The sequence below is a fragment of the Podarcis melisellensis genome (genome assembly GCF_964234715.1).
Source record: "Podarcis melisellensis genome assembly, chromosome: 1".
In the NCBI taxonomy this organism is placed as follows: Eukaryota; Metazoa; Chordata; class Lepidosauria; order Squamata; family Lacertidae; genus Podarcis; species Podarcis melisellensis.
This window is the reverse complement of record NC_138528.1, coordinates 99,351,293-99,376,844: the sequence shown is the minus strand read 5'-3', so window position 1 is coordinate 99,376,844 and position 25,552 is coordinate 99,351,293. Positions and strand designations below refer to the sequence as shown.

Below are 25,552 nucleotides of genomic sequence, written 5' to 3'. Positions count from 1 at the left end.
CCTGTGTACAACGATGTCTGGCTTTCTGTAGCAAAATGTGGTTTTATACCATAAGTGCATTTTGCAATGAAAAAGCTCATAAAAAGCAGTTTCCACATCTTGTTCCAGACCTTTTCCCATCCCCAATCTTTGGGCTTAATTTGCTTTTTAAAAACAAACAAACAAACAAAGATACAGAAGTATGAAATATTAGTGGTCATATTTTGCATATGGCTTTATGTAATTTAATGAAGAATGAATACATCATCATCATTGAAAATAATAAGTAGAAATAGGAAGTGATTGTGTGCAATTCTGCTCTTTCCACAGTATTGAACTATGAGAATGTAGTGGAAACGGGTTCGGAAACAGATGAGGAAGACAAGCTCCATATTGCTGAAGACGACGGGATCATTAGCGCGCTGGAGCAGGAACCCAGTCCTGCAAGTGTGCCCAACCATGAGCCTTCCCCACATGTGAGCCAAGCACTGATGCCAAGAGAGGAGGAGGAAGATGAGATGAGGGAAAGCGGAGTTGATCACCCCTGGCACAACAATGAGATCTTGCAAGCCTCTGTGGATGGTTCGGGTAAGCCTGAAGTTTCAATACTACCTGCCTTTTCAAGCTATGACTAAAACAGTCAGTTGTTCAGCAAGCAGATAAGCAGAGTACACTTCCTCCCATGCCCAGAGCTCTGCTTGTGGCAGAAGTGAGATACAAGTGCTGATGACAGATTATGAGGTGATACTTGTTCGGTCACATTACAGCCTTTGCATCTTACGCGGGGATTATATTTCTGTTTGGAAATAACTCCAGCTAACATCTACATTTGTGTGCATCACATTATCTATCTATCTATCATCTATCTATATCCACAGAGCATGCAGTTATTAACAGTAATATGCCTTTTATGCTACATAAACTGAGAGAGACAGACAGACACACACACACACAAAGAGAGAGAGAGAGAGAGAGAGAGAGAGAGAGAGAGAGAGAGAGAAGAGAGGAATGTCACTTGCAGGCTATAACACAAGAGCTTAGAAATTCAGAGCTGTACAGCTGCTTAGAACTGCAGAGCTGTTTATCAGTTTAATATAGTTTCAGTGTCTGTCTGACACCTTGTATTGTCATTCAACCATCTAATCATTTCCTTTTGTTAAGTGCAAATAAGATTTCACACTTCTACCTGGTCAGGTATTCTTTTATTATTTAACAGTTAAGTATGTGATAATGATTGCCAGTATTTGGCAGGTCTCTCCTGGGAAATAAGAATGGGCTTAAGCCAAGTTGAGTTAAAAGAAAGAAAGAAAGAAAGAAAGAAATCACAGGAAATAACATCAAGTGAAACTTTGTGGCCCACATACTAAATGAAAAACCCTGATCTAAAATTTGCTTTTCAACAAAGGTACACTCCATGTGAAAAAAATGCTAGCAAGGTTGAGAATTTGCATGGTTTCCGCAGCATCATCTTGAAAACTTTATCAGGTGTGAGGCTCCAACCATTTACACCAGCTAATATCTGAGGAGGCAACTGGAGTCCTGGGCACAGCCAGGTTACGAAAAACATAGCCCCTCTTCTGTCATTAAATAGCACTCATACCAAGACATAGAGGGACGCAGGTAGCACTGTGGGTTAAACCACAAAGCCTAGGACTTGCCAATCAGAAGGTCGGTGGTTCGAATCCCGGCCACGGGGTGAGCTCCTGTTGCTCGGTCCCTACTCCTGCCAACCTAGCAGTTCGAAAGCACATCAAAGTGCAAGTAGATAAATAGGTACCGCTCCGGCAGGAAGGTAAACGGCGTTTCTGTGCGCTGCTCTGGTTCGCCAGAAGCAGCTTAGTCATGCAGGCCACATGACTCGGAAGCTGTACCCCCACCCCAATAGCGTAAGGGATTGCATAAGTACTGAGTGATAGAGGAGTGGTTTGGACACCAGCCTCACTGCAGTTGGCCTGGATAGGCCTGGAGTAGGGCAGGATAGCAGTGAGGTCAAGGGCTGTGAAGATGCACTGATGGAATTAAGCTGGCATTCCTGTCCGTGTGTTTGCACAGCCCCCACTTCACCTCTGCCTTGTCCCTGTTCAAGTAAGTTGCAACAACACCAGCAGCTATCAGAAAGGCATCATTTCACCCTTGAAGCTGCCTTATAGTACACTTGCGAAAAAGATGGCCACTGTAGCATCAGCAACCTTGATTTCATTGTTGCTCGTGTATACATTTCCAGAGATACAGATCGGGGAAGTTGCAGTTGCCCTATAGTAATAAGATTGTTGCTGATATTTTACCACTACTGTTACTCTTGCTTTGCAGCTATTAATGCTACATATATGCCACCAGTGGTAATGAGACCTCATAGAGAAGGCACTCCACAAGGCAATGGTGCCAAACAACCTCCATTAATTACAGCAGGGCTCATGAAGAAGCCCAGTTCAAATGTATAGCATCCATGCTTGGTGCTTTGCATCTGGGGGGCTGGAGAGATCAGGGAAACATAACATATCTCATACTTTAATTTTACCATATTTATAAAATAGCTTTGGGCCTGGAATTTGCTAGGAGTTTAGCACTATCTATGTACAATTTAAAACAAAACAAAACAAAAAACCTGCATGTTGCTCTACTCTGAGTGCCCCCTTGGTGCCTTCCCTTTCCCCCTCTCCTCACAAAGCAAAACTTGTTTTTGTTTTGTTTTGTTTTTTTTAATTCTTGCAGCTTCCAATTTTGTTTTTGGTTAGGCTTTCTAGAATCCTTGCAATTCAACACATAAACATTTATCGCTATATCCATTAAGACTTAAGGTTTTTTAGATTTTCAACTATGAGGGAGTACTCAGCCAAAGATGCTTGAAAGATAAATACGTTTAATTAGGGGCAGAGGATGATCATTAAAGGAAGTCTGACTGCTGCAGAAGTCATTAACAATCTTAAATGAAATTTTTATTTTTATGATAGCCATTTACATGTATAATAAGAGCCAATGATTCTTGGGAGCAGTGTGACAGAAACAGAGTGTAGCGAGAACTCATGTAAGACATAGTATTTAAATGAGCTGGTGTTAGCTATTCATATTTGTTAATGAACTAGATATGCAGGGCTATAAGAATGAATGTTCTGATGCTTTAAATTTTAATATCTGGAAATCAAGGGTAAGGACCAATTACCAGGATTTTCACCCCTTAAAAGGAATAATTAATAATGACATAACAAATGTATAATTCCAAACTCCTAAAAAAAATAGTAAAAATTAGGATCAATAGTATAAAGAAAAGATGGGAACTGTGGAATCTTAATTCACTATTTTATAATTAGAACTGCTTCTTTGTAATAAATGATAGGAGTTCCTTGCAGACTTTGATCACCTGGAATTACTGGCGCTTGCAGTAGAAATGAACAGACTGTGTTTTGCCCTTTACCTTTATGGTAAATAAAACAGCATTCTAATAATTAAATAAATTGTAAATCCCTAATCCTATTTAGCCATCCTCATTACACAGGCCAGGAAAGTTACTCTGCTATTACCTGTCTAGTTCTAATGATTGGTAATGATTTATTGTGTCTTTTTTATTGTTCTAAAAGTGCCCTGATGTGGTGCCTTGATGTCTAATGAAAAGAGATTGGTCTTAAAAAGCAACTCATTGTTTATCCTGACTCTTAGATAACACACTTTTTCTCGTGATAAAATATTTTTCTTATTTATTGTTCAAAACGCACAATATAGACAATAACTCTAATTTGGGGGCTGCCTTATTCAGTTGTGTTTTATCCCTGGTGCCTGGCTGTCTACCGCAGTACCTCAGCACATAGCTTTACTCTGAGATAAGCCCCTTCTGCCTTGCTCTTTCTCCCATGCCTTCTGTAGTTTTGCCTGCAGGATGCAGGTTTTGAACTGAAGAGCGCAGTGGAGTTCTAACTGTGCCTTTCCGGTTTCAGCACAATCAAAGTTTTGTGTTTAGAATTGTCCTTGACATTCTTTCGTCCCACAATGGGGTGGACACAGTGTGCTGGAAGCCATGACATCATTATCACTGACACAGACTTAAATAAATCACCTGCATCTTGGCCTCTTTCTGCTTATTCAAGGATTCTTCATCTCAAGGAAGAAAGTGCTCTTTATTTTTACAAACCTTTATCCCAGGGGTGGCTGGAAAATGCAAACTTTTACAAGTGTTTTCAAAATAAATATACTCTGGGGTTCTTAGGAAGGCTTGTTGCTCACAGTCAGATGTAGTCTGCAAAACTTAGGTGCTGTGCAAAAAGGTAAATCTGCTCAAACTTTTGTTGCTATCAGTAAAAATTAAATAAATGTAAGCTCTCGTACGCTTAGATTTATTTGATACATCCGAACACAGCAAGCTGGGTTTTTGGTCCCTTTGCTGTTGATTTTTTAATCATTGTTTGCAGTGTTTCCTGTATACTTGAGTACAGTATTGGTGAAATCAGAAACAAGCTCACATAGTTGATCTTTGAAAAATATTGTTGCCTCAGAAAGAGGATGCACAATTCTGTTCAGGAAGAGTTTCACTGTGACTTGAAGGGGTGTAAAGTAAGATTTGCTTTCTACAAAAAGCATGCCTAGATAAAAGCACTTAGAAATTAAGGCTTTTTTTTTTTTTTTACTGATACAGAATTTGGAGATGATCAGCAGCAAAAAAAAAAAAAAGCATTTTGAAAGGGACATTCGCCCTGAAATACATGATGTACTTTTGTGACCTGCACAAAAACAAGAAGAGCATTCTCTGTATTTGCCTATTTATTGGGTTTTGGGAAGCAGCTCGATCATAATGTAACTTCTCTGTACTGCAGCAGAACATTACAATGAGGAAGGAAATGCAGCCGAAATCTTAGCATCACCACTATTATGCAAAAAAATAAGAAAATGCTGTTAGCGTTTTTCCCCCCCTTAGTGACTGGGTAGATGTGCCCTCAGATGGAAACAAACTTGTGACTCCTTTCTACCAGAAATCACATGAGCTGATCAAGGAAGGGGGAAAAAAATCCACACAAGCTATATTTATATCCAGCACTAAACCTCTCACAAGTGCTGTACCATTCAGCTTCCTAGTAAGCTGCCACAAGAAATACTGTGTATCACAGCTGACAACTTTTTATCAATGTATATGGATTTTCCTAAAGGTTTTTGGAATCAAGATATCCTGTAACAATGTTCTATGGAAGAGACAAAGTGCCAAATCACTGTAAACTATATAGTTTGAAGAAATTATCGGCAGTTTTTGCAGGAATATTTTAACTTGGGATGTTTTTATTTTAAGCTACAAAATAATAAAATGTATATTTATAGCTCCATCTCATATTCTGGTTGTAAAACTTTGAAATAGGTCTGCTCAACTTTGTTGTTGTTGTTGTTGTTGTTGTTGTTTAGTCGTTTAGTCGTGTCCGACTCTTCGTGACCCCATGGACCAGAGAACGCCAGGCACCTCTGTCCTCTACTGCCTCCCGCAGTTTGGTCAAACTCATGCTGGTAGCCTCGAAAACACTATCCAACCATCTCGTCCTCTGTCGCCCCCTTCTCCTTGTGCCCTCCATCTTTCCCAACATCAGGGTCTTCTCCAGGGAGTCTTCTCTTCTCATGAGGTGGCCAAAGTACTGGAGCCTCAGCTTCACAATCTGTCCTTCCAGTGAGCACTCAGGGTTGATTTCCTTCAGTATGGAGAGGTTTGATCTTCTTGCAGTCCATGGGACTCTCAAGAGTCTCCTCCAGCACCATAATTCAAAAGCATCAATTCTTCGGCGATCAGCCTTCTTTATGGTCCAGCTCTCACTTCCATACATCACTACTGGGAAAACCATAGCTTTAACTATACGAACCTTTGTTGGCAAGGTGATGTCTCTACTTCTCAAGATGCTGTCTAGGCCTGTCATTGCCCTTCTCCCAAGAAGCAGGCGTCTTTTAATTTCGTGGCTGCCGTCACCATCTGCAGTGATCATTGAGCCCAAGAAAGTAAAATCTCTCACTACCTCCATTTCTTCCCCTTCTATTTGCCAGGAGGTGATGGGACCAGTGGCCATGATCTTCGTTTTTTTGATGTTGAGCTTCAGACCATATTTTGCGCTCTCCTCTTTCACCCTCATTAAAAGGTTCTTTAATTCCTCCTCACTTTCTGCCATCAAGGTTGTGTCATCTGCATATCTGAGGTTGTTGATATTTCTTCCGGCAATCTTAATTCCGGCTAGGGATTCATCCAGCCCAGCCTTTCGCATGATGAATTCTGCATATAAGTTAAATAAGCAGGGAGACAAAATACAGCCTTGTCGTACTCCTTTCCCAATTTTGAACCAATCAGTTGTTCCATATCCAGTTCTAACTGTAGCTTCTTGTCCCACATAGAGATTTCTCAGGAGACAGATGAGGTGATCTGGCACTCCCATTTCTTTAAGAACTTGCCATAGTTTGCCGTGGTTGACACAGTCAAAGGCTTTTGCATAGTCAATGAAGCAGAAGTAGATGTCTTTCTGGAACTCTCTAGCTTTCTCCATAATCCAGCGCATGTTTGCAATTTGGTCTCTGGTTCCTCTGCCTCTTCTAAATCCAGCTTGCACTTCTGGGAGTTCTCGGTCCACATACTGCTTGAGCCTTCCTTGTAGAATTTTAAGCATAACCTTGCTAGCGTGTGAAATGAGTGCAATTGTGCGGTAGTTGGAGCATTCTTTGGCACTGCCCTTCTTTGGGATCGGGATGTAGACTGATCTTCTCCAATCTTCTGGCCACTGCTGAGTTTTCCAAACTTGCTGGCATATTGAGTGTAGCACCTTAACAGCACCATCTTTTAAAATTTTAAATAGTTCAGCTGGAATACCGTCACTTCCACTGGCCTTGTTATTTGCAGTGCTTTCTAAGGCCCATTTGACTTCACTCTCCAGGATGTCTGGCTCAAGGTCAGCAACCACACTACCTGGGGTATACGGGACATCCATTTCTTTCTGATATAATTCCTCTGTGTATTCTTGCCACCTCTTCTTGATGTCTTCTGCTTCTGTTAGATCCTTTCCACTTTTGTCCTTTATTATGGAAATCTTTGTACGAAATGTTCCTTTCATATCTCCAATTTCAACTTTAGTTTTGATTAAAATGACACAATTAGATCCTGTTATTCAATCAGCTAATTACTCACAAAACGGAGCACATAAATAATACCGTAGGATTGCAAACCTCAGAATGAAGTTTGTACTCCTCGCCTTCTCCCTTGCAACAGTTGTTGCAGAAATTGATTGATGTTGTACCATTTTATATCCATATCAAACTCTTTATTTGGGGGGGGGGGACCCAAACTAACAATCCCAACAATAAGCATTTTCAGTGCTTTTTTTCTAGAAAAATAGGTGTTTGTACTCACCATGAAGTTGCTACAGTAAGTGCCCCACTTTTTAACAACTAAAAAAAGAGGTGCTCGTACTGCAAACCCATAAGTACCCCCTGGAAAAAAGCACTGAGCATTTTAAAGTTCTGTGTACCAGGAATTCAGTCATTATCCCTAGACTGCCTAAACAGATAATGTCTGCTTAGGTCCGTTTTTGGATTTACCCATTTACAAGTTCCACTTCTTTGTCACATTACTTGGAAAAAATGTTTTAGACCTCAGTTATTCCCTGTTCACATATAGCATTCTAGTCCCATATTGCGGTTCTCCTTACCAGCAGACATATGGATGCAGAATTCAGACGTGGAAGATAATTGAGTCAAGACATACCAGGAGATTTAGTTTTATGCATTCTGTTGTGCAATGATTTGGAGATGGGAATTATTTTAAAATAATACCATCCTGGAATTTACCTGCCAGCTGGAGACACGTTATACACAGCTGACAACGTAACCTGAAGACCTGCTGTGCGATTACTGTGCTTGTATTATAGATACATATTTTGATGCAGATATCACCACATCAGAACGATTTCAAGAGGGTCTCTCTTAATGCTAGTGGCAAAGTTGTAGTTACCCTCCCATTCTGAAAGTCAACACATTCTACATCTTCCCTGAAAGTAGTGGTTGATGATGTAGTAAAATAACCATTTCTTTCGTCTTGTTCACTGACAAATTGCTGAAGCCATTGGTCCAAGAACCATTTAATATTGTAACTTTTGGTGTCACCTTTTTCATCCTTGGGAATAATTACTTCACATGATCAATGCAACCATCAGCTGCAAAAAAAATTGTAGAATGGGGGGAAGTTCATGAAACTGCTGCAGCTAAAACCCAGGAGCTATCAGTTTACACGTCGTATTGTTTATTGTGATTCCTGAGAGTGATTGAAGTAGACCAAGAAGCTGAGTTATCCCAAGTTAACAACAGGCAAGAGCAAAATAAGTTCAAAACAATCTTTTGAAAGTGTACGCTGAAAAATATATTTATTTTTATCCCACCCTTCCAAAGAGCTCAGAGCAATACACTTGCCTCTTCTTCCCCACCTCCCCACATGTGGCATCTGTGAGGTAGGTTAGACTGAGAGGCTGACCCAAAGTCATCAAGTGACCTTCATGGCCGAGAGGGAATTTGAACCTAGGTGCCCCCAGTTATATTCTAGCCACATCACCACGCCAGTTGTACAAATTACCCATTAAGAATTTTCTCGTATTTGTTGCCATTTCAGGTAACGTCCCTGTCCCTGTGAATAGTTCAGGTGGGGGGTGGAATGTTGGACCACTGTCCCAGGGATCAGCACATTGGTGTCTAAAGCCTCAGGTATTCCATGTTATTTATAGGATTTTAAGTAATTAACTCAGGGCCAGGTCTCTTATAGGAAGCTGCCTTATATACCAAGTCACAGACTGTTGACACTGCCTGCAGCTGCTCTTGAGGGTTTCAGACAGGGCCTTCCCCAACCTTAAACCTGGTGATGCTGGGGATTAAACCTGGGACTTTCTTCATGCAAAACACTTGCTCTACAACTGAGCTTTGGTCCTCCCTTTGGCATGTGATTGCCTGGAGAAACTGAACTGCGGGAATAACATTTCTTAGGATACCTTTTGTCAAACACTCAGGCCACAAGAAGGGCTGCCGCATCTCTTAACAATCCAGCTAATTCTTGTGTTTGTCCGCACAAATGTATACCCAATAACAACAGGGGCTGCTCACATGGAGGAAGCCCATATTGTCCAGACCAGTCCTTAGAATTCAGATTACATGATCAAATTCATGAAACAGCCTGAACAAAGCCATTGTGCTGAGATTTACAAGCGGGGTGTTCTGTGCTTTTGTTGAAAGAATCATCCTTGTTGCTGCCATTTGCTCGCTGTTTTAGTAAGGCTATTCTGTCCACTGAAAATGTCCATTCCTGTATTACAGAAGAAATGAAGGAAGAGTATGACACCATGGGGCCTGAAGCTGCAATTCAGACCACTGGAAACAACGGAACAGGTAAGGGCAGACCTATACAAACTTCTCTGGCTTCCTATTGCCTTTGGTTATTTTTGGTTGTAATGCAAACTGAAAGAATAAGCCAGGTACACTAGTTCACTTTTCTAGATGAAAGTTTGAGATATTCCTAATTACATGTACATTTCCCTGATTGTTTCACTCTGATACAAACCATTGATGCAGCCTTGATCCCACTGCAGTTTCTGGGAACATTTCTGCAGAGATCTGTGTGACTAGGATAGTTTCTTTTGTGTTTGATGAAAAGTATATTTTACTGCCTCCATCTATCCCTCATTTAATGTGACAGCATCCTTGGGAGTTAATAGATTCCAGCTGTAAAGAGTGGTATCCCCCCCCCCATACAGGTGATTATGGTGGAGTTTAATGTAGCTAGAATTTTCCTGTGACAGGATCTGTGCAAATATCTTTATAATCATAATGGGTGCACTTTTTGTATCAATACCAAACCCACATGTTTTATTGGGTGCATACTTCAGACCACTGAAACTTTTTTTTTCACTTTCCTTAACTCATTCTTCACTCCTCTTCTCAGAAATCTACCGTGTGTAGATGAAAAGAAAGTAACACTGATACAAAAGATGCATTGTTTCTAAGCCATCTCTTTAATGCTTTGCTGAAACCTCCAGAATAAAATGGGTTTTTCTCCAATCTTGATAGTTCAGTGTGTTCAAGCTGCTTTCCATTTGATTAATGGGACTGGTTTCTTCACAGGTAGCCTACAGTTGTAGTGCGGGACGCGGGTGGCGCTGTGGGTAAAAGCCTCAGCGCCTAGGACTTGCCGATCGCATGGTCGGCGGTTTGAATCCCCGCGGCGGGGTGCGCTCCCGTCGTTCGGTCCCAGCTCCTGTCCACCTAGCAGTTCGAAAGCACCTCCGGGTGCAAGTAGATAAATAGGGACCGCTTACCAGCGGGAAGGTAAACGGCGTTCCGTGTGCTGCGCTGGCTCACCAGATGCAGCTTGTCACGCTGGCCACGTGACCCGGAAGTGTCTGCGGACAGCGCTGGCTCCCGGCCTATAGAGTGAGATGAGCACACAACCCTAGAGTCTGGCAAGACTGGCCCATATGGGCAGGGGTACCTTTACCTTTACCTTTAGCCTACAGTTGTAGGACTGTGTCTCAACTATTCCTCCTTGTGAGGGATACCTGTATTTGGCAAAGTTCTGTCCATGGTCCTAGCGTTAAGAACCTGATACAGTTCTGAGCTATAAAGATGTCGCAAACATGCCTGGCCAGTGAGGAAAGACAGAGCACCTTAACTTTGTGAAAATGGAAGCAAAGGAACTTTTTCCAGTGAGACAAGACTATTATTCCATATTCTCCTTACTGTAGTTTCCATCCTAAATAAGCTGTTTTCATGTTCCATTATGATATTTGATTCTTAGTGCCCACTAGCAATGCTGTTAAGTAGGGTGGCACCCAAATGCTACAAGGATTTTATTACTCACACATCTCTAATGCTGGTACACACCCACATGTTCTTATTAGACATTGCAACAAACTGACTTGCCTAATTCTTATGGGGGGAAATAATGGAAAAATTAATCCATGTTGGTGTGTGAGTGCATGTGTTTCTATCTTTTGTATATTAGTCTTATATACTGGTGGGTAATCCGTAAAGTAAAACGAGGTCACATTTTCATTAGTTATGTATTACAAAGAGGAACATCAAAACATCTATACTGTACTGAAAAAATATTTTTTATTCTTCTTAGGATTTAATGGTGTGTAGCAAGGCCAAGGACAGGTCCTATTAACACCATGTACTGGCAACAGTATGATCCCACTCCACTCACAACCTTTTAAAGAGCCTTGTAGATGTCACAAAGCGCTGTAAATTCTCCAACACTGAGCCCCAGAGATTCTTGTACAGGAGGGCAGCTCCCCAATAGGCAAATTTGTAAGAACCAAATCACTAAAGCTATGGAGGGCAGGCTGTCTGTCTGTCATATACACTACCACAATCTCATATAGCATGATCCTGATCAACCATTTTTTCCTCCCTACAAACCTCACAACACCCAAAGTCAACCCTCATAGCCCTGCATAAATGTAGAGCTTAATGCTAAGCCAAAATTTGGAACAGTACAACTTGTCTCTGCCACCCTTTCAGTGTCAGAAATTGAAAATCTTCCAATGGTGGACATCTGGAGAATACCTTCCTACCTGTAGAATACCTTCCAACCTGTAGAACCCACCTGCGACTGTCTTTGCCATTCACCTAACAAGCTCCATTTAACTTCCAAAAAGGACAGTGGCAACAGAAGATCAGTGTCCTTCTCCCCCAAACCCCTAAAATATTTTGTTTCTCAGTCATTATTTTTCTATTTTAAATAAGCAAAAAAACATGTGGTAATGTATCATTAGTAATATTATATTTTAAAAGGTTTACATTCAGAAGTAAAGTTGGCTATTTATATTAAGGTTCATGGTAAAGACTTCTTAAGAGTCTCATCTTAAGAGTTTCACACCATGCTTCCGACACTTCCATGTGGTCTCAGCGCCACATTTCAGTGGTTCAGATGCATGGATAATCTCCATGCCAGTACCAGCTGCCATTAGCATCATCCACTGTAAGTGGAAACTGTAATGTTTGAATCCTATCTAACTTCATTCCTAGTAAATTAGGCCACAATGTTTACTGAGACTTTCAGTTTGAGTGGTGGGTACCAATGCACATCCAGCAGAGAGAGCAGATTTCAGTATTTTGTATCTCGGCCTACAGGAAATAAAAAGATTTCTATCAGATTCCAGTTGTAATTCCGTCTCACCAGGTGTTCCACAAGACTATTAATGCTGGCATTGGTACCAGTAAGAGAGTGGCTTCTGGAGTGTGAGAATCTGTCTACTTAAAAACTAGGCTGATACTACATTTCGCATGCAACCACAAAATGATGATGATGATTCATAATCATGGCCAGTTAGACCAAATTTGAGCAATTAATTTCGTGTATTTTCACACAGGTAAAACTGGCACCATTTCAGCCCAGCATGGCTTAGAGACTTTTCATCCTTATAGGTATTTTGAGGAAATGGATGAATGCATTCCCTGTAGATAAACAAAATCTGCTTACCCTTACCCAGTAATAGCCACGGAAAAATACGTTTTGCTGAGACTGCATTTAAAAAAAAAAAGGTAGGAAAAGAGTTCTCTGCAAAGAAAAACAGAAGTAAAAGTTGGCAAGTTGAAAGGACTGATCGCTTTGAGACTCTAATCTGCATGTACCAATGAGGACCTGCCACTTCCTGCTTAATGAAGGCTGTGGTTTTATTAGCTTTGTTGCCGATTAGGAGCAGCTATCTCCATCTTACAGCAAGAGTTCCCACAAGAAATAACTGGCCTCCTATGCTCTCGAGTGTCTCCTTTAAATATCTCTTTTCCTTAGTGTGGTTTATGCTCATATGATGTTATGCTACCTCAGGCTTTAAGGAGTCCCTGCCCTAGTCCTTAATTAAAACAAGACTTCCTTAGTGAGGTCACTCACTCTACATCTTCCTAAAAAGCTTGACTCACAGATGGGAGTGTGATTTCTGTTTGCAATTTAAATTCACTAGGAATCAATGTGTGAGGCTATAGGCATAGAAATCATGCAGAGGGCATATAAGGGGAAATTCTCTGTCCTTTCAAGAGACATTAGTTGTGGGGGGGGGGTAGAGCAAGGGATGATCACAAGAATTAGTGCTAGCTTTGGCTGGTTTTCCAACCACAATGTTTCCTGATGAAGTTAGACCTTGCCACAGTTAATGACGTAGTTACCTCCAGATTAGAGTATAATGTGCTTTGCACGGGGCTGTCCTTGAAAAGTGTCTGGAAACTTCAGCTGCTGCAAAATGCTCATGTGGAATGGAGCAGACCAGTCAGAACATGCCTGTTTTGTGTGATACGTACTAATTGCCAGTTTGTTTCTGGGCTTGGTTCAAGGTGCTGCTTTTCATCTTCGGAGGGCGGGATATAAATAAAATTTTATTATTATGATTTATTATCTTCAAAGGCCTAAACAGCCCGGGACCTTGGCATCTTCCTTGTCTCATGCTCTGTTCCACATCTGCATGAGGCATGACAGATAGCTACCAGGAGCAGGGCCTTTTCTGCACTGGCACTCATTTTGTGGTGTGCCCTTCTGAAATGTGTTTATTTTATGAATTATTTTCCCTTATTGACTTTTTTTCTTGATTTGCCATATTATCACTATGATAGTTGGTATATGAATTATTCCGTTTTGAGGAGTCACATCCCATAATATATAGCATGGTGTTTTAATTTATAAGCCACTTGAATTTCTTTCCCTTTTTTTAGTGGACAAAATGTGAGGCATAAAGTTTTAAATAAAATTCATTTGCAGTCACATTTTGTTTGTTTGTAACGCTGATCAATTATTCTAATGATGGCCAAATTCTTGTCAGTAACATAAGAGAAGCTTTGACTTGCCTGATCTGCATTCAGATGGCACTTGATATTTATATTAATCTTTAATACATAATCACACGGTTAACGTTGTTTCAGTTAAGGATCTGTCAGCTACCCAGTAAATCCCATCGTTTCAAAGGTTTATAACTTAGACATAAACATTTGCCTTAGCTCCTGAATTCCTTTAATGCACAGGGAAACTGAATAATGCACACGTTTTAGAACCTCAGAAATGTTTAGTATCAAAGGAGACAATTATAGCCTCCTGTACAAAACTAGCATTCAAAACTGTTTGTAGGCCTGTTCGAGAAAGCTGACCAACCGTCTGTAGGATCTAGTATATTACTAGGAGCAAAGGAAGAATTAACTTTAGGTAGTGACCATAATGGTATGTTTGAGATAATAGTGACAAAAGCAGCAGCTTTTAATAAGCCTCGTTCCAATTTGTGTTTTAATGCTGTAAAAATTTCTGGAACCGTTATTCTAAACAGTTATGTTCGGCTATAAGCTTGCAATGCTTGAGTAATGTTCCTATGGTCTGAACTGGTTTAAGTAGTTTTACAATATGGCCATTGGCCCAGAGATGGACTTCTGGCAAGAACACCAACCACAATATTTTCCTGTTCAATTTGCTGTCTACCATTTTCAGTCTTCCTGCTATAACTCTCTGCTTTCCAGCAGAAACCAATTATAATTTATATGAACATTTTTCCGGATATTTCTTCCATATCGCTTTCAATATTCTACCCAGTAATTCACAACTCACCTCCAATCCAAACTATATATTCATTTTTTTCAATAACATCCCCCCTATTTAACCAGAATGTTTCTTTCCTTAAGAAAATATGTTTTGAAACATTAGAAGAAGGCATATACTTCAGGAATATATAATGATAGATAGCCAGCACAACAAAAAAGGCTATTTGACTTGCCCAGGCACACTCGAGTTTATTTCCATTAAATGTATATCAACACTGAAAAAAGACAGTGTTTGGCAATACAAGAACCTGATGTTCACAGATTTCAACATGCTGAATGGTCTTTATCATTCACTCTCTATTCCACAGTCACTCTCAGTGTGACTGATGGCTACCTGAATATGGCTGGGATCCAACCGTTACTTCAGTCACATACCCAGCGAATTAGAGGAGACAGTGGTAGTTGTGTAGGCGTTAAAGCACACACAAACAGGCCTGAAGAAAGACAGAAATCCAGCAGATAGAAGAGAGCATGGGAAAAGGCCACAGGAAAGGCATTCTAATGAAAATATAAAAATTGATTTGGTCCTATATGCCGAAGCACATGGCAAAATGGTAGGTGGTTTCTGCAAAATTCAGAGCAAACTTTATCCTCTCTGGAGGCTTCCTACATCTGGCAAACTGGTCACCATCTTGATGGGCAGGGCCAGTTTTGCTTGCATGGAAGTTTGTAGAAAATATAACCGCTACTTCCAGGAAAGTAACAAAAGATTTCAACACACGGTTGCCTTTATGCTTCTCCTGAGAGTGAGCAGAGCTTTAGGCTCCTGTTCTAGGCTGGCTGGACCCCTGGACAGGAATCTTCCTCTTGCATAGACACACTACAGCTTTGTTTCGCAAGCCCCTTTGAACTATTGAAAGCTGTTTTTAAAACTTCTTTCTGCTGCAAAAGTGCATTGACCTGCATTAGGAGAAGAGGCGGCTGTTCAAGGGTCACAGTGGTGCAGTCAGAGCAGGACTTGGGAACAGACATCAAGAATGAGGCAGAATGTGCAAGAGGGACACCGAGTAGAAGGAGGGTTGCATTACCATAAGGGGAGGGTTGTCCCATTAAGTCCAGAGTCTAAAGTTACCTAACTGTGCCACTGAAACACAAGTCAAAAATGTCATTGCATGTGCAGAACTAGGTGTGAGGATATTTGGATTCAGGACAACATATGACATAGTTAAGGGGTAAATATCTAAGGATCTGTTTTATGTTATGTTTTGTTTTGTTATGTTTTTAATATAATTCTCTTAAACCCACTGCCAAGAGCATATGGTAGTGAACCAAAGTATGAATAGCATCATAAAATAACTAAGGTATTTAGGTATTGGAATGCGGGTGGCGCTGTGGGGGACGCGGGGGATGCTGTGGTCTAAACCACTGAGCCTCTTGGGCTTGCTGATCAAAAGGTCGGCGGTTTGAATCCCCGTGACGGGGTGAGCTCCCATTGCTCGGTCCCCGCTCCTGCCAACCTAGCAGTTCAAAAGTATGGCAGTGCAAGTAGATAAATGGGAACCAACACGGCGGGAAGGTAAGCAGCATTTCCATGCACTGCTCTGGTTTCAGTGATCTGTTGCACCAAAAGCGGCTTAGTCATGCTGGCCACATGTCCCGGAAAAACTGTCTGCAGACAAACGCCAGCTCCTTTGGCCTGTAAAGTGAGATGAGCGCCACAACTCCAGAGTCGTCTGCGACTGGACTTAACTGTCAGGGGTCCTTCACCTTTACCTTTTTAGCTAGGTAGCTAGCTGGTCAGGGCATGCCACTTCCTAATAATATCTCCGTCCCTCCCACTCCCCCAGTAGTATTTTGAAGTTTGACCTCTAGTTTCATGAGCCATTTCAGAACTTTATAAATATGGGAGCACCTGTTTTCAGGGCTATCACTAAACACCCTTCTTCTGTTGATTCTTATTTTTGCCTATCTAGTTCATTCATCTTTATCATGACCTATTTCTGAGGGAGGGAGGGAGAGAGAGAGAGAGAGTTTAAGTTGAGCTCAGCAGGTTGCGCATTGAAGAAAGATGTTGCATATTGACAGGAACTGGAACATTTTTATTAACAACATCTATGAGGCTATTGCCAGAATTGCTTCCTTCTGTAAATGATATTAAGGCATCTCCTGGGATTTAGTAGTTTCAAACTATATGTTTTACTGGACCATTTCCCTCCCTTGTAGAATTAGGTATTTCCTTTAGATTTTGTAATAAAATTATTTTTCCATAACCTATTTTTGTACATAAAATACTGTAAGATTTTACTATGAAACAAACAGAGGTGTGAGTTGATTTTATGCTAGCACCATTGACCACCTATGGCACCATAATGGATTTTTTCCTTTATCTGTTGCCTTGAGGCAAAGATGCTAAATATTTCAGTAACCCTGTGTGTTGGTTTCCTCCCACAGTCTAAGTTACAATGATGTAAATCTAGTGCTTCTGTCACTCTATAATTATCAATCCAACCCCATTGATTTTAGGGTAGATACTGCTGATTTATGCTGTTGTAAGAGGGAGCAGAATCAACTTGATCTCTATTTTGGTTGCTTTATGAGAGAAAATATTTTAATCATCTTGGTGCTGAGTTTGTAACCTGACCTACTCAAATAAATGTATCAAAGTCTGAATACGTATGGACAGTAAAAAGTGAGTGTCAGTAAAAGTCTTAAACTGTACGTGTGCTGAAGAGGTACTTTTCAATACATAATTGAAACCACAATTCAAAAGCTGTTTTAGCTATAATTCTGCTCTGAGTTTACATGCTTAAGTCCCTTTGACATTGGTGGTCTTAAACAAACATACTGAGCAATGGATTGAATGTGAGGTCTCCTATACAGTCGGATTAATACTTTTCTGCAATATCATAGGCTTTACTGAATTATTCCTGCATCTAATGTTCAGAAAGGAAGGAAGGAAAATGATTAATTTTAGCAAGAGGATGCTTTGTGGTTCAGAGGATTTTTCCCCATGGACATTGCACAGGCAAAACAACAACAACAAATTTTATGTTTTAATGAGAGAAAAAAATGAAAACTTCACTGTTTTTAGGATCTACCTCACATAATTGTGTTCCAGAACTAAATAGTAATGTTTGTAAAATCATTCCAACATCACATTATTTGAGTAACAATGGTTCCTTTTTGAAGTGGTTGGGGGAGAGGATGTTGCTTCTCCAAGAATGTTATGTATTTCAGAGAAAAGACATTGGGCTAGAATCCTGACCAATTCAGAATTCTAGTTTCCTGATCAGAAAGATGTCCATTACCCTATACGCAAGCTTGCTTATCCCCCCCCCCCCCCGTTATTCTTATGGTCTTCCTTATCCCAATGCCCACTAACCAGCACTGAATATATATATATATATATTTCTGTGTCCATGAAATGGTGTCAGACAGTGGGCTACAGTAGTCTCAGAGACCAAAGGACAGAAGGTTTGGCAGATGATCTATAGCAATCTCCTGATATATAATAAGGATTTATAACCTCCAAATCCAAACCATAGGGTTTGAGGAGATCCAAAAGCAGGCTAACTTCTTAGTCCACCTATCATGAAGTTCAGATAAGACTGTGGTCTCAGAGTACCAAAGGACAGAGATTAGAATTGCTCCCACTGGTTGCAATTTATTTCAGGAATCGTTTTTGTAAGATATCATTGAATTACACCAGAATTCCAAAATGCACGAAAGTCTAAAATGTTGCTTTTTCAGATTCTGTGCACAGACAGCATACAATATTGCACCCCCTCCCTTTTTTATGAGGAAAAGAGGAGGGCACATGCATTGGCTTCTGCCATCTTTCATTAATGAATGGTGTCATCAGTGACTTTGCCAAATGTATTCTCTTACAAAATCACCAGCCAGTGATTTTATTGGCAGGAGAAATGAGCTAGGTGGAAGTATGGGTAGCCACAGGATTAGGCTCATAAAGTAAATGTACACCATCTTCAATACCACTGTGTAGACAAACATATAAATCCTCCACAAAACTATTTCTCTCCCTCCCCCCCAATCCCTCTTCTATTATAGTTAAGAATGCAAATTGCACGTCGGACTTTGAGGAATATTTTGCTAAGAGGAAAGTGGATGAAGGAGATGGACACTCAGTCAGTATAGCGGAGTACCTACAACGCAGTGATACAGCCATTATTTACCCGGAAGCCCCCGAGGAACTGTCTCGTCTTGGCACTCCAGAGGCCAATGGGCAAGAAGAAAATGGTGAGGATGGAATTCATTTTTAGCCACTCTTCTGACCTCTTGCAGCTGTTGCAATTATAAATGCACTACATGCCTGGGTGTTTACCTTAAAATTGAAGAACAGCTGCAGAAGCATGGAATTTCATGAGCAAAGATGGGACTGTAATTTCAGCATATTGTGATTGCTTTTTTAGTCAGCAAATTGAGACTCTTCTGTAGGTGAAATAAATAGCAGGGACAATTAAGGGTTATGTTTTTAAAGGAGCAGTGTCCTTGCTCTAATTTTAGTTTGGGAATGATTGAATTTTTTTACAGGACAAATTGAGGATTACTAACTGATTCTGTTAAGTCCTTAATAAGTAATTGAAAAAGCATCCGTGAAGATGGAACTAGATGGTGTTGTGTTTGGAGACAACAGACTGGTAATTAAGTGCACAGCATCAATAAATCAGAGAAAGAAAGAAAAAAACCCCAACATTTTTCACCCCACCCCCCCACAAGCTATTGTAGTCTCACAATAAGCCAGACAAAAGTTTTGAATTAATTTTCTTATGATTCATACAAGTTTGCCCTGAGCGTGTAAAAAGTGATTGATGTGGTTTTTGCAAGCAAGGTAGATATCACGGATATTCCACTGTAGGCAGATTGCAGTGATTCTTGTCAATCCATCCTGGGCAATAAGCCCATTAACTGCCATTGATTTACTGACCTTTTGGCCTGCTTCTTTCTCTCACGTCTCTTGGGCTACAGACCTGCCACCTGGAACTCCAGATGCTTTTGCCCAACTGCTGACCTGCCCCTACTGTGACCGGGGCTACAAGCGCTTGACATCACTGAAGGAGCACATCAAGTACCGCCATGAGAAGAACGAAGAGAACTTCCCTTGCCCTCTTTGCAACTACACATTCGCTTACCGCACCCAGCTCGAGCGGCATATGGTGACGCACAAGCCAGGGACAGATCAGGTGGGGGGGCTTGTTTTAAGTGATTTCTTTCTATAATAACCCCTTAGAGAAATGATATTGCTTTGATTGGCAATCATTATTAATTTTTCATGGCATTTTGAAGATGCAGATCTTTTAATGGTAATAGCTTTAATTGAGGCCTAAATGATTTTTTGATGGTCTCTTCTAATATGATTTAATAGTCTTATGTTCACGATCGAATGAGTGTGTTAATTTCTAATTTAGAAATTTTATTTGCACTTTAACTTGACTTTAGTTTCATTTTTTTATGTTCCTCAAAATGTGAATGAAATTGTGGCATTTTAATTATACATTATTAAACATCTCAGCAATTTTATCTCCATTTTTCACCTAGTTTTGCACTGCATTTCCCCCCACATAGGATCTCAAAGACATCTCAGGAATCTGCTAATCTTATTTTCTGTCACTCATTACTTTTTATGGAGCCTTGTATATATTTTTCATGCAGTCCATACAAATAGGTTCATATTTTTTTAGTTAATCTTGTTGCGTGTATCTGCGTGCGTTATGGCTGTTCTAATAACATGTGATCACTTTAGGAATACACTATTCCTGAAATCTACACATCCCAGCAGCAAATCTCCTGTAAATCAAAATGATTCCTTGATGCATTATATTTAATCAAATTGAATGTGTCTTTTGAATTCCTGCTTAAAACTTCTATAATGACGTGTTGCAATGGAAATCCAAATGGCAGATCTTAAACTACATTCCATCCCATTACTATGAGAATTATACCAATAGTTTTTATTCTAAAGAATGAGAAGTCATACTGATTTAGATTTATCATGACAGGCATTTTTTCAATAAAAGACGTGCTTAATTAAACAAACATGTATCATGCTCACCTTCTAATCAAGCAGTTTGGTAATTAGTTCACTGTTTCTCACTTGATCTCAGTAATCGATAAAATACAATTCTGACAGGATTTATCATAACATTTCATTTTAAAGAGCAAAGCGAGTTGTTAATCTGTAACTTTCCCCCCTTTCTGACAAAATGGGAGACAAGAGTGGCTTTTCCTCTCCTTCCCTATTGCTTTTGACTATCAAAACACTACTGGGAGGGGAGGGGGCGTGTGGCTGGATATTTATCCAGAATAACTGCCTTAAATTTCACATGCAAGAGTGTGATTGTGCTGGCGCATTACGAATGGTAGCTTTGGTGTTGAAAAGTCCCCTCATTTGCTCATGGCATTTACAATTAGTAAATTAAAATGATTGTATCATATTAACAGTGGCACAACTAAAGTTTATAGTAGTCCTCTGAGGGCTGTGGGGGGAGACAAAGCAGCTGTTGCTGTTTGTTTATGCAACTCAGCAACATATGAGCACTGGTCCCTCAATGGCGCTCCGCGGGCTGGGCTCTGCTTGATCTTTGAAGGTTGCTGCTGTTTGAACAACCCTCCCTGTGTCCCATGTAACACCATCTGTCTCACTAGGAATGTGGGAAGATTCAGCACACCCTAGCAGTTGTCATACCGTTTCTGTGCTGTCTTTTCTGCAATAGCCTTTTGTGTCATTGCTGCTTGGGAGAAAAGGGGGAGTGGGGGGGGGGAGGCTGACCTCCTACCTTGAACATCCAGACTAGATGACTGCAGCTTTCTTTTCTTCCCCCTTTTTAAAATCAGAATTCAAAGTCACAGCACTTTTCTCACTTGTTCAGAAAGGTCAGCTGTGTTTGATCCTATCTTTATGCTGCTTTTTAACTCGTCCTTTCTGCCAACTTTTCCTTCTTGTTTTTACCCCTGCTCCTTAGCATTGCTCTGAAGGAGGGGAAAGAAAAAAAAGAACCAGTTTAATTCTCTGATCAGGACTTTCCCTCCCAGCAGTGACCGCCTCTTGCATTTGATAAAACAAAGCTTGCTTATCATCACAATGCTAAAGGGTTCAGAAGCACTGCAAATATATATTTTTAAAAAAATAAATGCTGCAAGTTGCGAATTGACAATATGATCAGCTAAGAATATTAAAAGCCTCAATTTCTTTTAAAAATTAGCAAATCCATTCCTTGCAGCACTTCATGCCTTAATATATTGTGCTGCCAATGAAAGACTTAAGAAATAATTCCAAAGCAAATGCTCGAAGTGAATTCAGATTTCCTTCAGGTTTACTGCCAACATTTTGATTTTTATGGCAGCACTGATGAGGCAAATAAATGTGCATGCAGATCTTTTAGGCTGACAGATAAATACAAAACTGCTTTAATTAATTTTTTTCTTAAAAGGAAACCTTTCTCTCTCTGTTTCTACACACACACACACACGACCACACTCACACACACACATATACACACATATAGATATTGATATATTTGTATATCAAATTCATGCTGGTAATACACACAGAGAGAGAGACAAATTCATACTTCTACATATACAGATATCTATTTGCATAAAATTCATGCTGGTGTCTTTACTCTCCCAGCACCAAATGCTGACCCAAGGAGCAGGCAATCGTAAGTTCAAGTGCACAGAGTGTGGCAAGGCCTTCAAATACAAGCACCATCTGAAGGAACACCTGCGAATCCACAGTGGTGAGTAGCTGAGGTGCCAGGGTTCTCATTTGCATTTTGTTTAATTAGCAGAGTTTTTGTTTTTTAAAAAAAGCTTAGTATCTTCACCATTTTGTTTAGAGCCGCCAAGATACTTTGTAAATGATTTCTGACTCATCCTCATTTTTCATGCTATTCAGAAACAAATAAGAAACCAGCACCACAAGTTTCCATAGAAGATTTTCCAAATAGCAGAATGTATTACCTGATTAATTAATTAAGTTCTAAATTGCTTTCCTGGAGCTATTTCTACGCAGAGGAATTCTGGGAACTCCTAGCCATTTGGCTCTTAAGTTTTCTTATTTGTGATACACTTGCCTAAAAAAACAAAACAAAAACAAGGAACCTTAAAGATGAACAAGACCAACACCCACAATCCAGAAGCAATAAACAAATTAAGCTTGCTTACTTGGAATGGCTGCCTCATTCATATTATTTTATCACACTTGCATCTCATCCTTCCTCCAAAGAGTTCACAGCAACTGTTTAGCCCATGGGTAGGCAGGCTAAGGCCTGGGGGCCGGATATGGCCCAATCGCCTTCTAAATGTGGCCCACGGATGGTCTGGGAATCAGTGTGTCTTTACTTGAGTAGAATGTGTCCTTTCATTAAAAATGTGTCTCTGGGTTATTTGTGGGGCATAGGAATTCATTCACCCCCCCCCCAAAAAAAATAGTCCGGCCCCCACAAGGTCTGAGGGACAGTGGACTGGCCCCCTGCTGAAAAAGTTTGCTGACCTCTGGTTTAGCCTCCCAAGCACCTTGCATGATAAGTTGAGCTGAGAGATAGTGGCATGGCATCACACTTGATGAGCTTCATAGCTTCTTCATACACTGTACTTTTAAGTACCTGTAAAACATTCTGCAAAATCCAGTGTCAGGTGAGCAGAATTAAGTTTGTGCAACAAGACTTCCTCTTCCTCTAACTCCCCGCCTCCCCAGTTGTGTGAGTGGACATCTATACCATCACAGCTGGATGTCACAACAAGCAACAAACATTCAGGTATCTTTGCCAGAGATCTCAGATTGGCTGCAGCTTCCCAATAAAGATGCACTTAATGGCCAACATGAGATTGTTGCCACGTAATGTGTGAAGTGGCCTGTCTGACCTCAAAGTTGTGTTGTCCACATCCAAGCTGAACACACTAGCCACTTTATATATCCATTTACAATATTTATACCCTGCCTTTCTGGCCTGTATCGGCTATCACATCAATTAAAAATATAATTTTGTGTTCCTAATTCAATCCCCTTCGTTGAAATAAATAGCCTCTGCTGAGTGCATTAAGTCATTCAGTTACACATGACAGCGAGAAAATAGGGCAACACTTTGCCTTATATTTGGAACTTGTCAATGTTTGAATAATAATATTTAGAGTTCTCCCCCAACTAAAAGTCTTCACCCTTTGATGCAGACATTGTGAGTAAAGCTGTTAACGCTGGTCAAGTATTCTAAGACTTTGATTTATTCAAATAAATTCAAAGACAAATCAGAAACAAAGACAAATATACCGAAGACTAAAAAAGCAGTATTTTAAAGCTAAGAAATAGTCTGAATAAGTTTCTGTAATTATACACTCTTCATAAGTTTTTTTAAAAAGTATATTCTGCTTATATATAATAATTATAATGTTTAAGCTATCTAATCTGCAGGCATGTAAAATCTCGCAGTGAACTTTGTTTTTTGTTTAGTAGATCAGTATTTGCAAACCTTGGGTACAATCTCAAAGTTAAGCACTTCTAAACTCCATTGATTTGAGCTGAAGGGATTTAAGCTTATGTTTAATGCTCCAACTGAAGTTTAATATGTTTAATGCTCAACTCAGCTGTAATAGCAAACCACAGTTTCCCACTATAATAACTAGCTGCGGTGAACTTTGGGCTTATGTACATCACCTCTTCTCTCCTCCTCTTTCACATTCACTCACTAAATCTGTTCTGTGAGTTCCCCCGGCCCCCCTGGAGCAAATTTGGGGGTGGCAGGGAGCGCATGTGGAAGAACAAGAGGGGGATGTTTTGTTCCATTTGAGAAGTTAATTAAATTAATACAAGCCCAGGAATTGGGGGGGGGGGTGATTCAAGCATGAGACAGAGAGTGGAAAAACTGCCTTTATATTTTGTGTAGCTGATCCAGATGCTACTGAACTCAAGTAGACTCATTCCAAAGTAGCAAGAAAAGGCGAAGAGACAGCAATGGGTTCTCATACTCCCTCCTCCTAGCCTTCATTTTTGAATTATTCCTGTTCCCTGGTTCAGTTGTAAACAATATTTTGTCATGTCACCTAAATGGGAAAAGCTTGCCAAACCTAAATCAGAAACTCAGTTCAAACCATGGTTTCCCATTCTGCTTTGAAGGCAAAGTATGGTTTGCACAAACCATAACCTGCCTGATTTGGACAATCATGGCTAAGTGTGCTATGGACAAATGGAAGGAAACAGAGCCTTACAGGAGTCAAGAGAGCAGAAGCAGGGGGAATGGGAGCACATGAGCCCAAAATTCATTCACAGCTGCCAAAACCTGTGTTAAAATTATCTGCCCCCGCCTTAGGGTAAAACCTAAAAATATATGTACACAGATTCAGAAAGTGGTTGAAGCACTGCTTTAGGCTGGAAATGAGAGTAGAGGAGAAATAAAAAACATAAGAACAGCCCTGCTGGATCTAACCAATTGCCCACCTAGTCCAGGATCCTGTTCTCACAGAAACCAATCAGATACTTATGGGGGGCCTGAAGCAAGACTAGAGTACTTCAATGCCCTTTTCAGAAATACATGTCTCCTGTTCTCTGGCCATTATCCATGTAGATCATCTAGAAGTAAATCATTAAAAGCTAATAAGCAAGTATGAGTGAACTTCCATAATTTATTCTAAAGCTTAATTTCTAAAAAAAAAGTTCTCATGAAAATTCACCACCATTTTAGTGTGAATTTTTCTCAGGATACACATTTTTTACAGTAATTCCTCCATAAACAATGTATTTGTTATTTCCACCAATATATGCATTTTTATGCACACTTTCCATATGCATTTTTCTACACATTGCTTTGCTGGAGAACTGCATTGAAAAATTTGGAGAAGTGCAAATTTTAATGAGTCACGGTGTTTCTGTTCAACTTATTGTTTTGGGTAGTGTATATTTGCATTAAATTTGCATTCAAAAGTGAACTGGGTCATATTTGTCCCCCATTTTACTATGCCAACCGATTCACACAAAATTATGCTACTGTTGTAACTGCATGTTGCCTGGGTCCTTATTAAAAGCCATGGCAAAATCCTTCTGCTATCTGAATTTAGATATTGCAAA

The 25,552-nt window shown here is 40.2% G+C and overlaps 1 protein-coding gene across 3 annotated transcripts in view; it reads left to right on the top strand.

The window, feature by feature from the left end:
* ZEB2 (zinc finger E-box binding homeobox 2) overlaps positions 1 to 25,552 on the top strand; it is a 164,119-nt gene that overhangs the window by 116,464 nt on the left and 22,103 nt on the right. For all 3 annotated transcript variants that reach the window (XM_081928527.1, XM_081928526.1, XM_081928528.1), the window contains exons 3-7: positions 310 to 567; positions 9,277 to 9,348; positions 18,544 to 18,732; positions 19,462 to 19,676; positions 22,124 to 22,232. In XM_081928527.1, the coding sequence (XP_081784653.1) occupies positions 310 to 567; positions 9,277 to 9,348; positions 18,544 to 18,732; positions 19,462 to 19,676; positions 22,124 to 22,232 (843 nt within the window). The remainder of the gene's footprint in view (positions 1 to 309; positions 568 to 9,276; positions 9,349 to 18,543; positions 18,733 to 19,461; positions 19,677 to 22,123; positions 22,233 to 25,552) is intronic.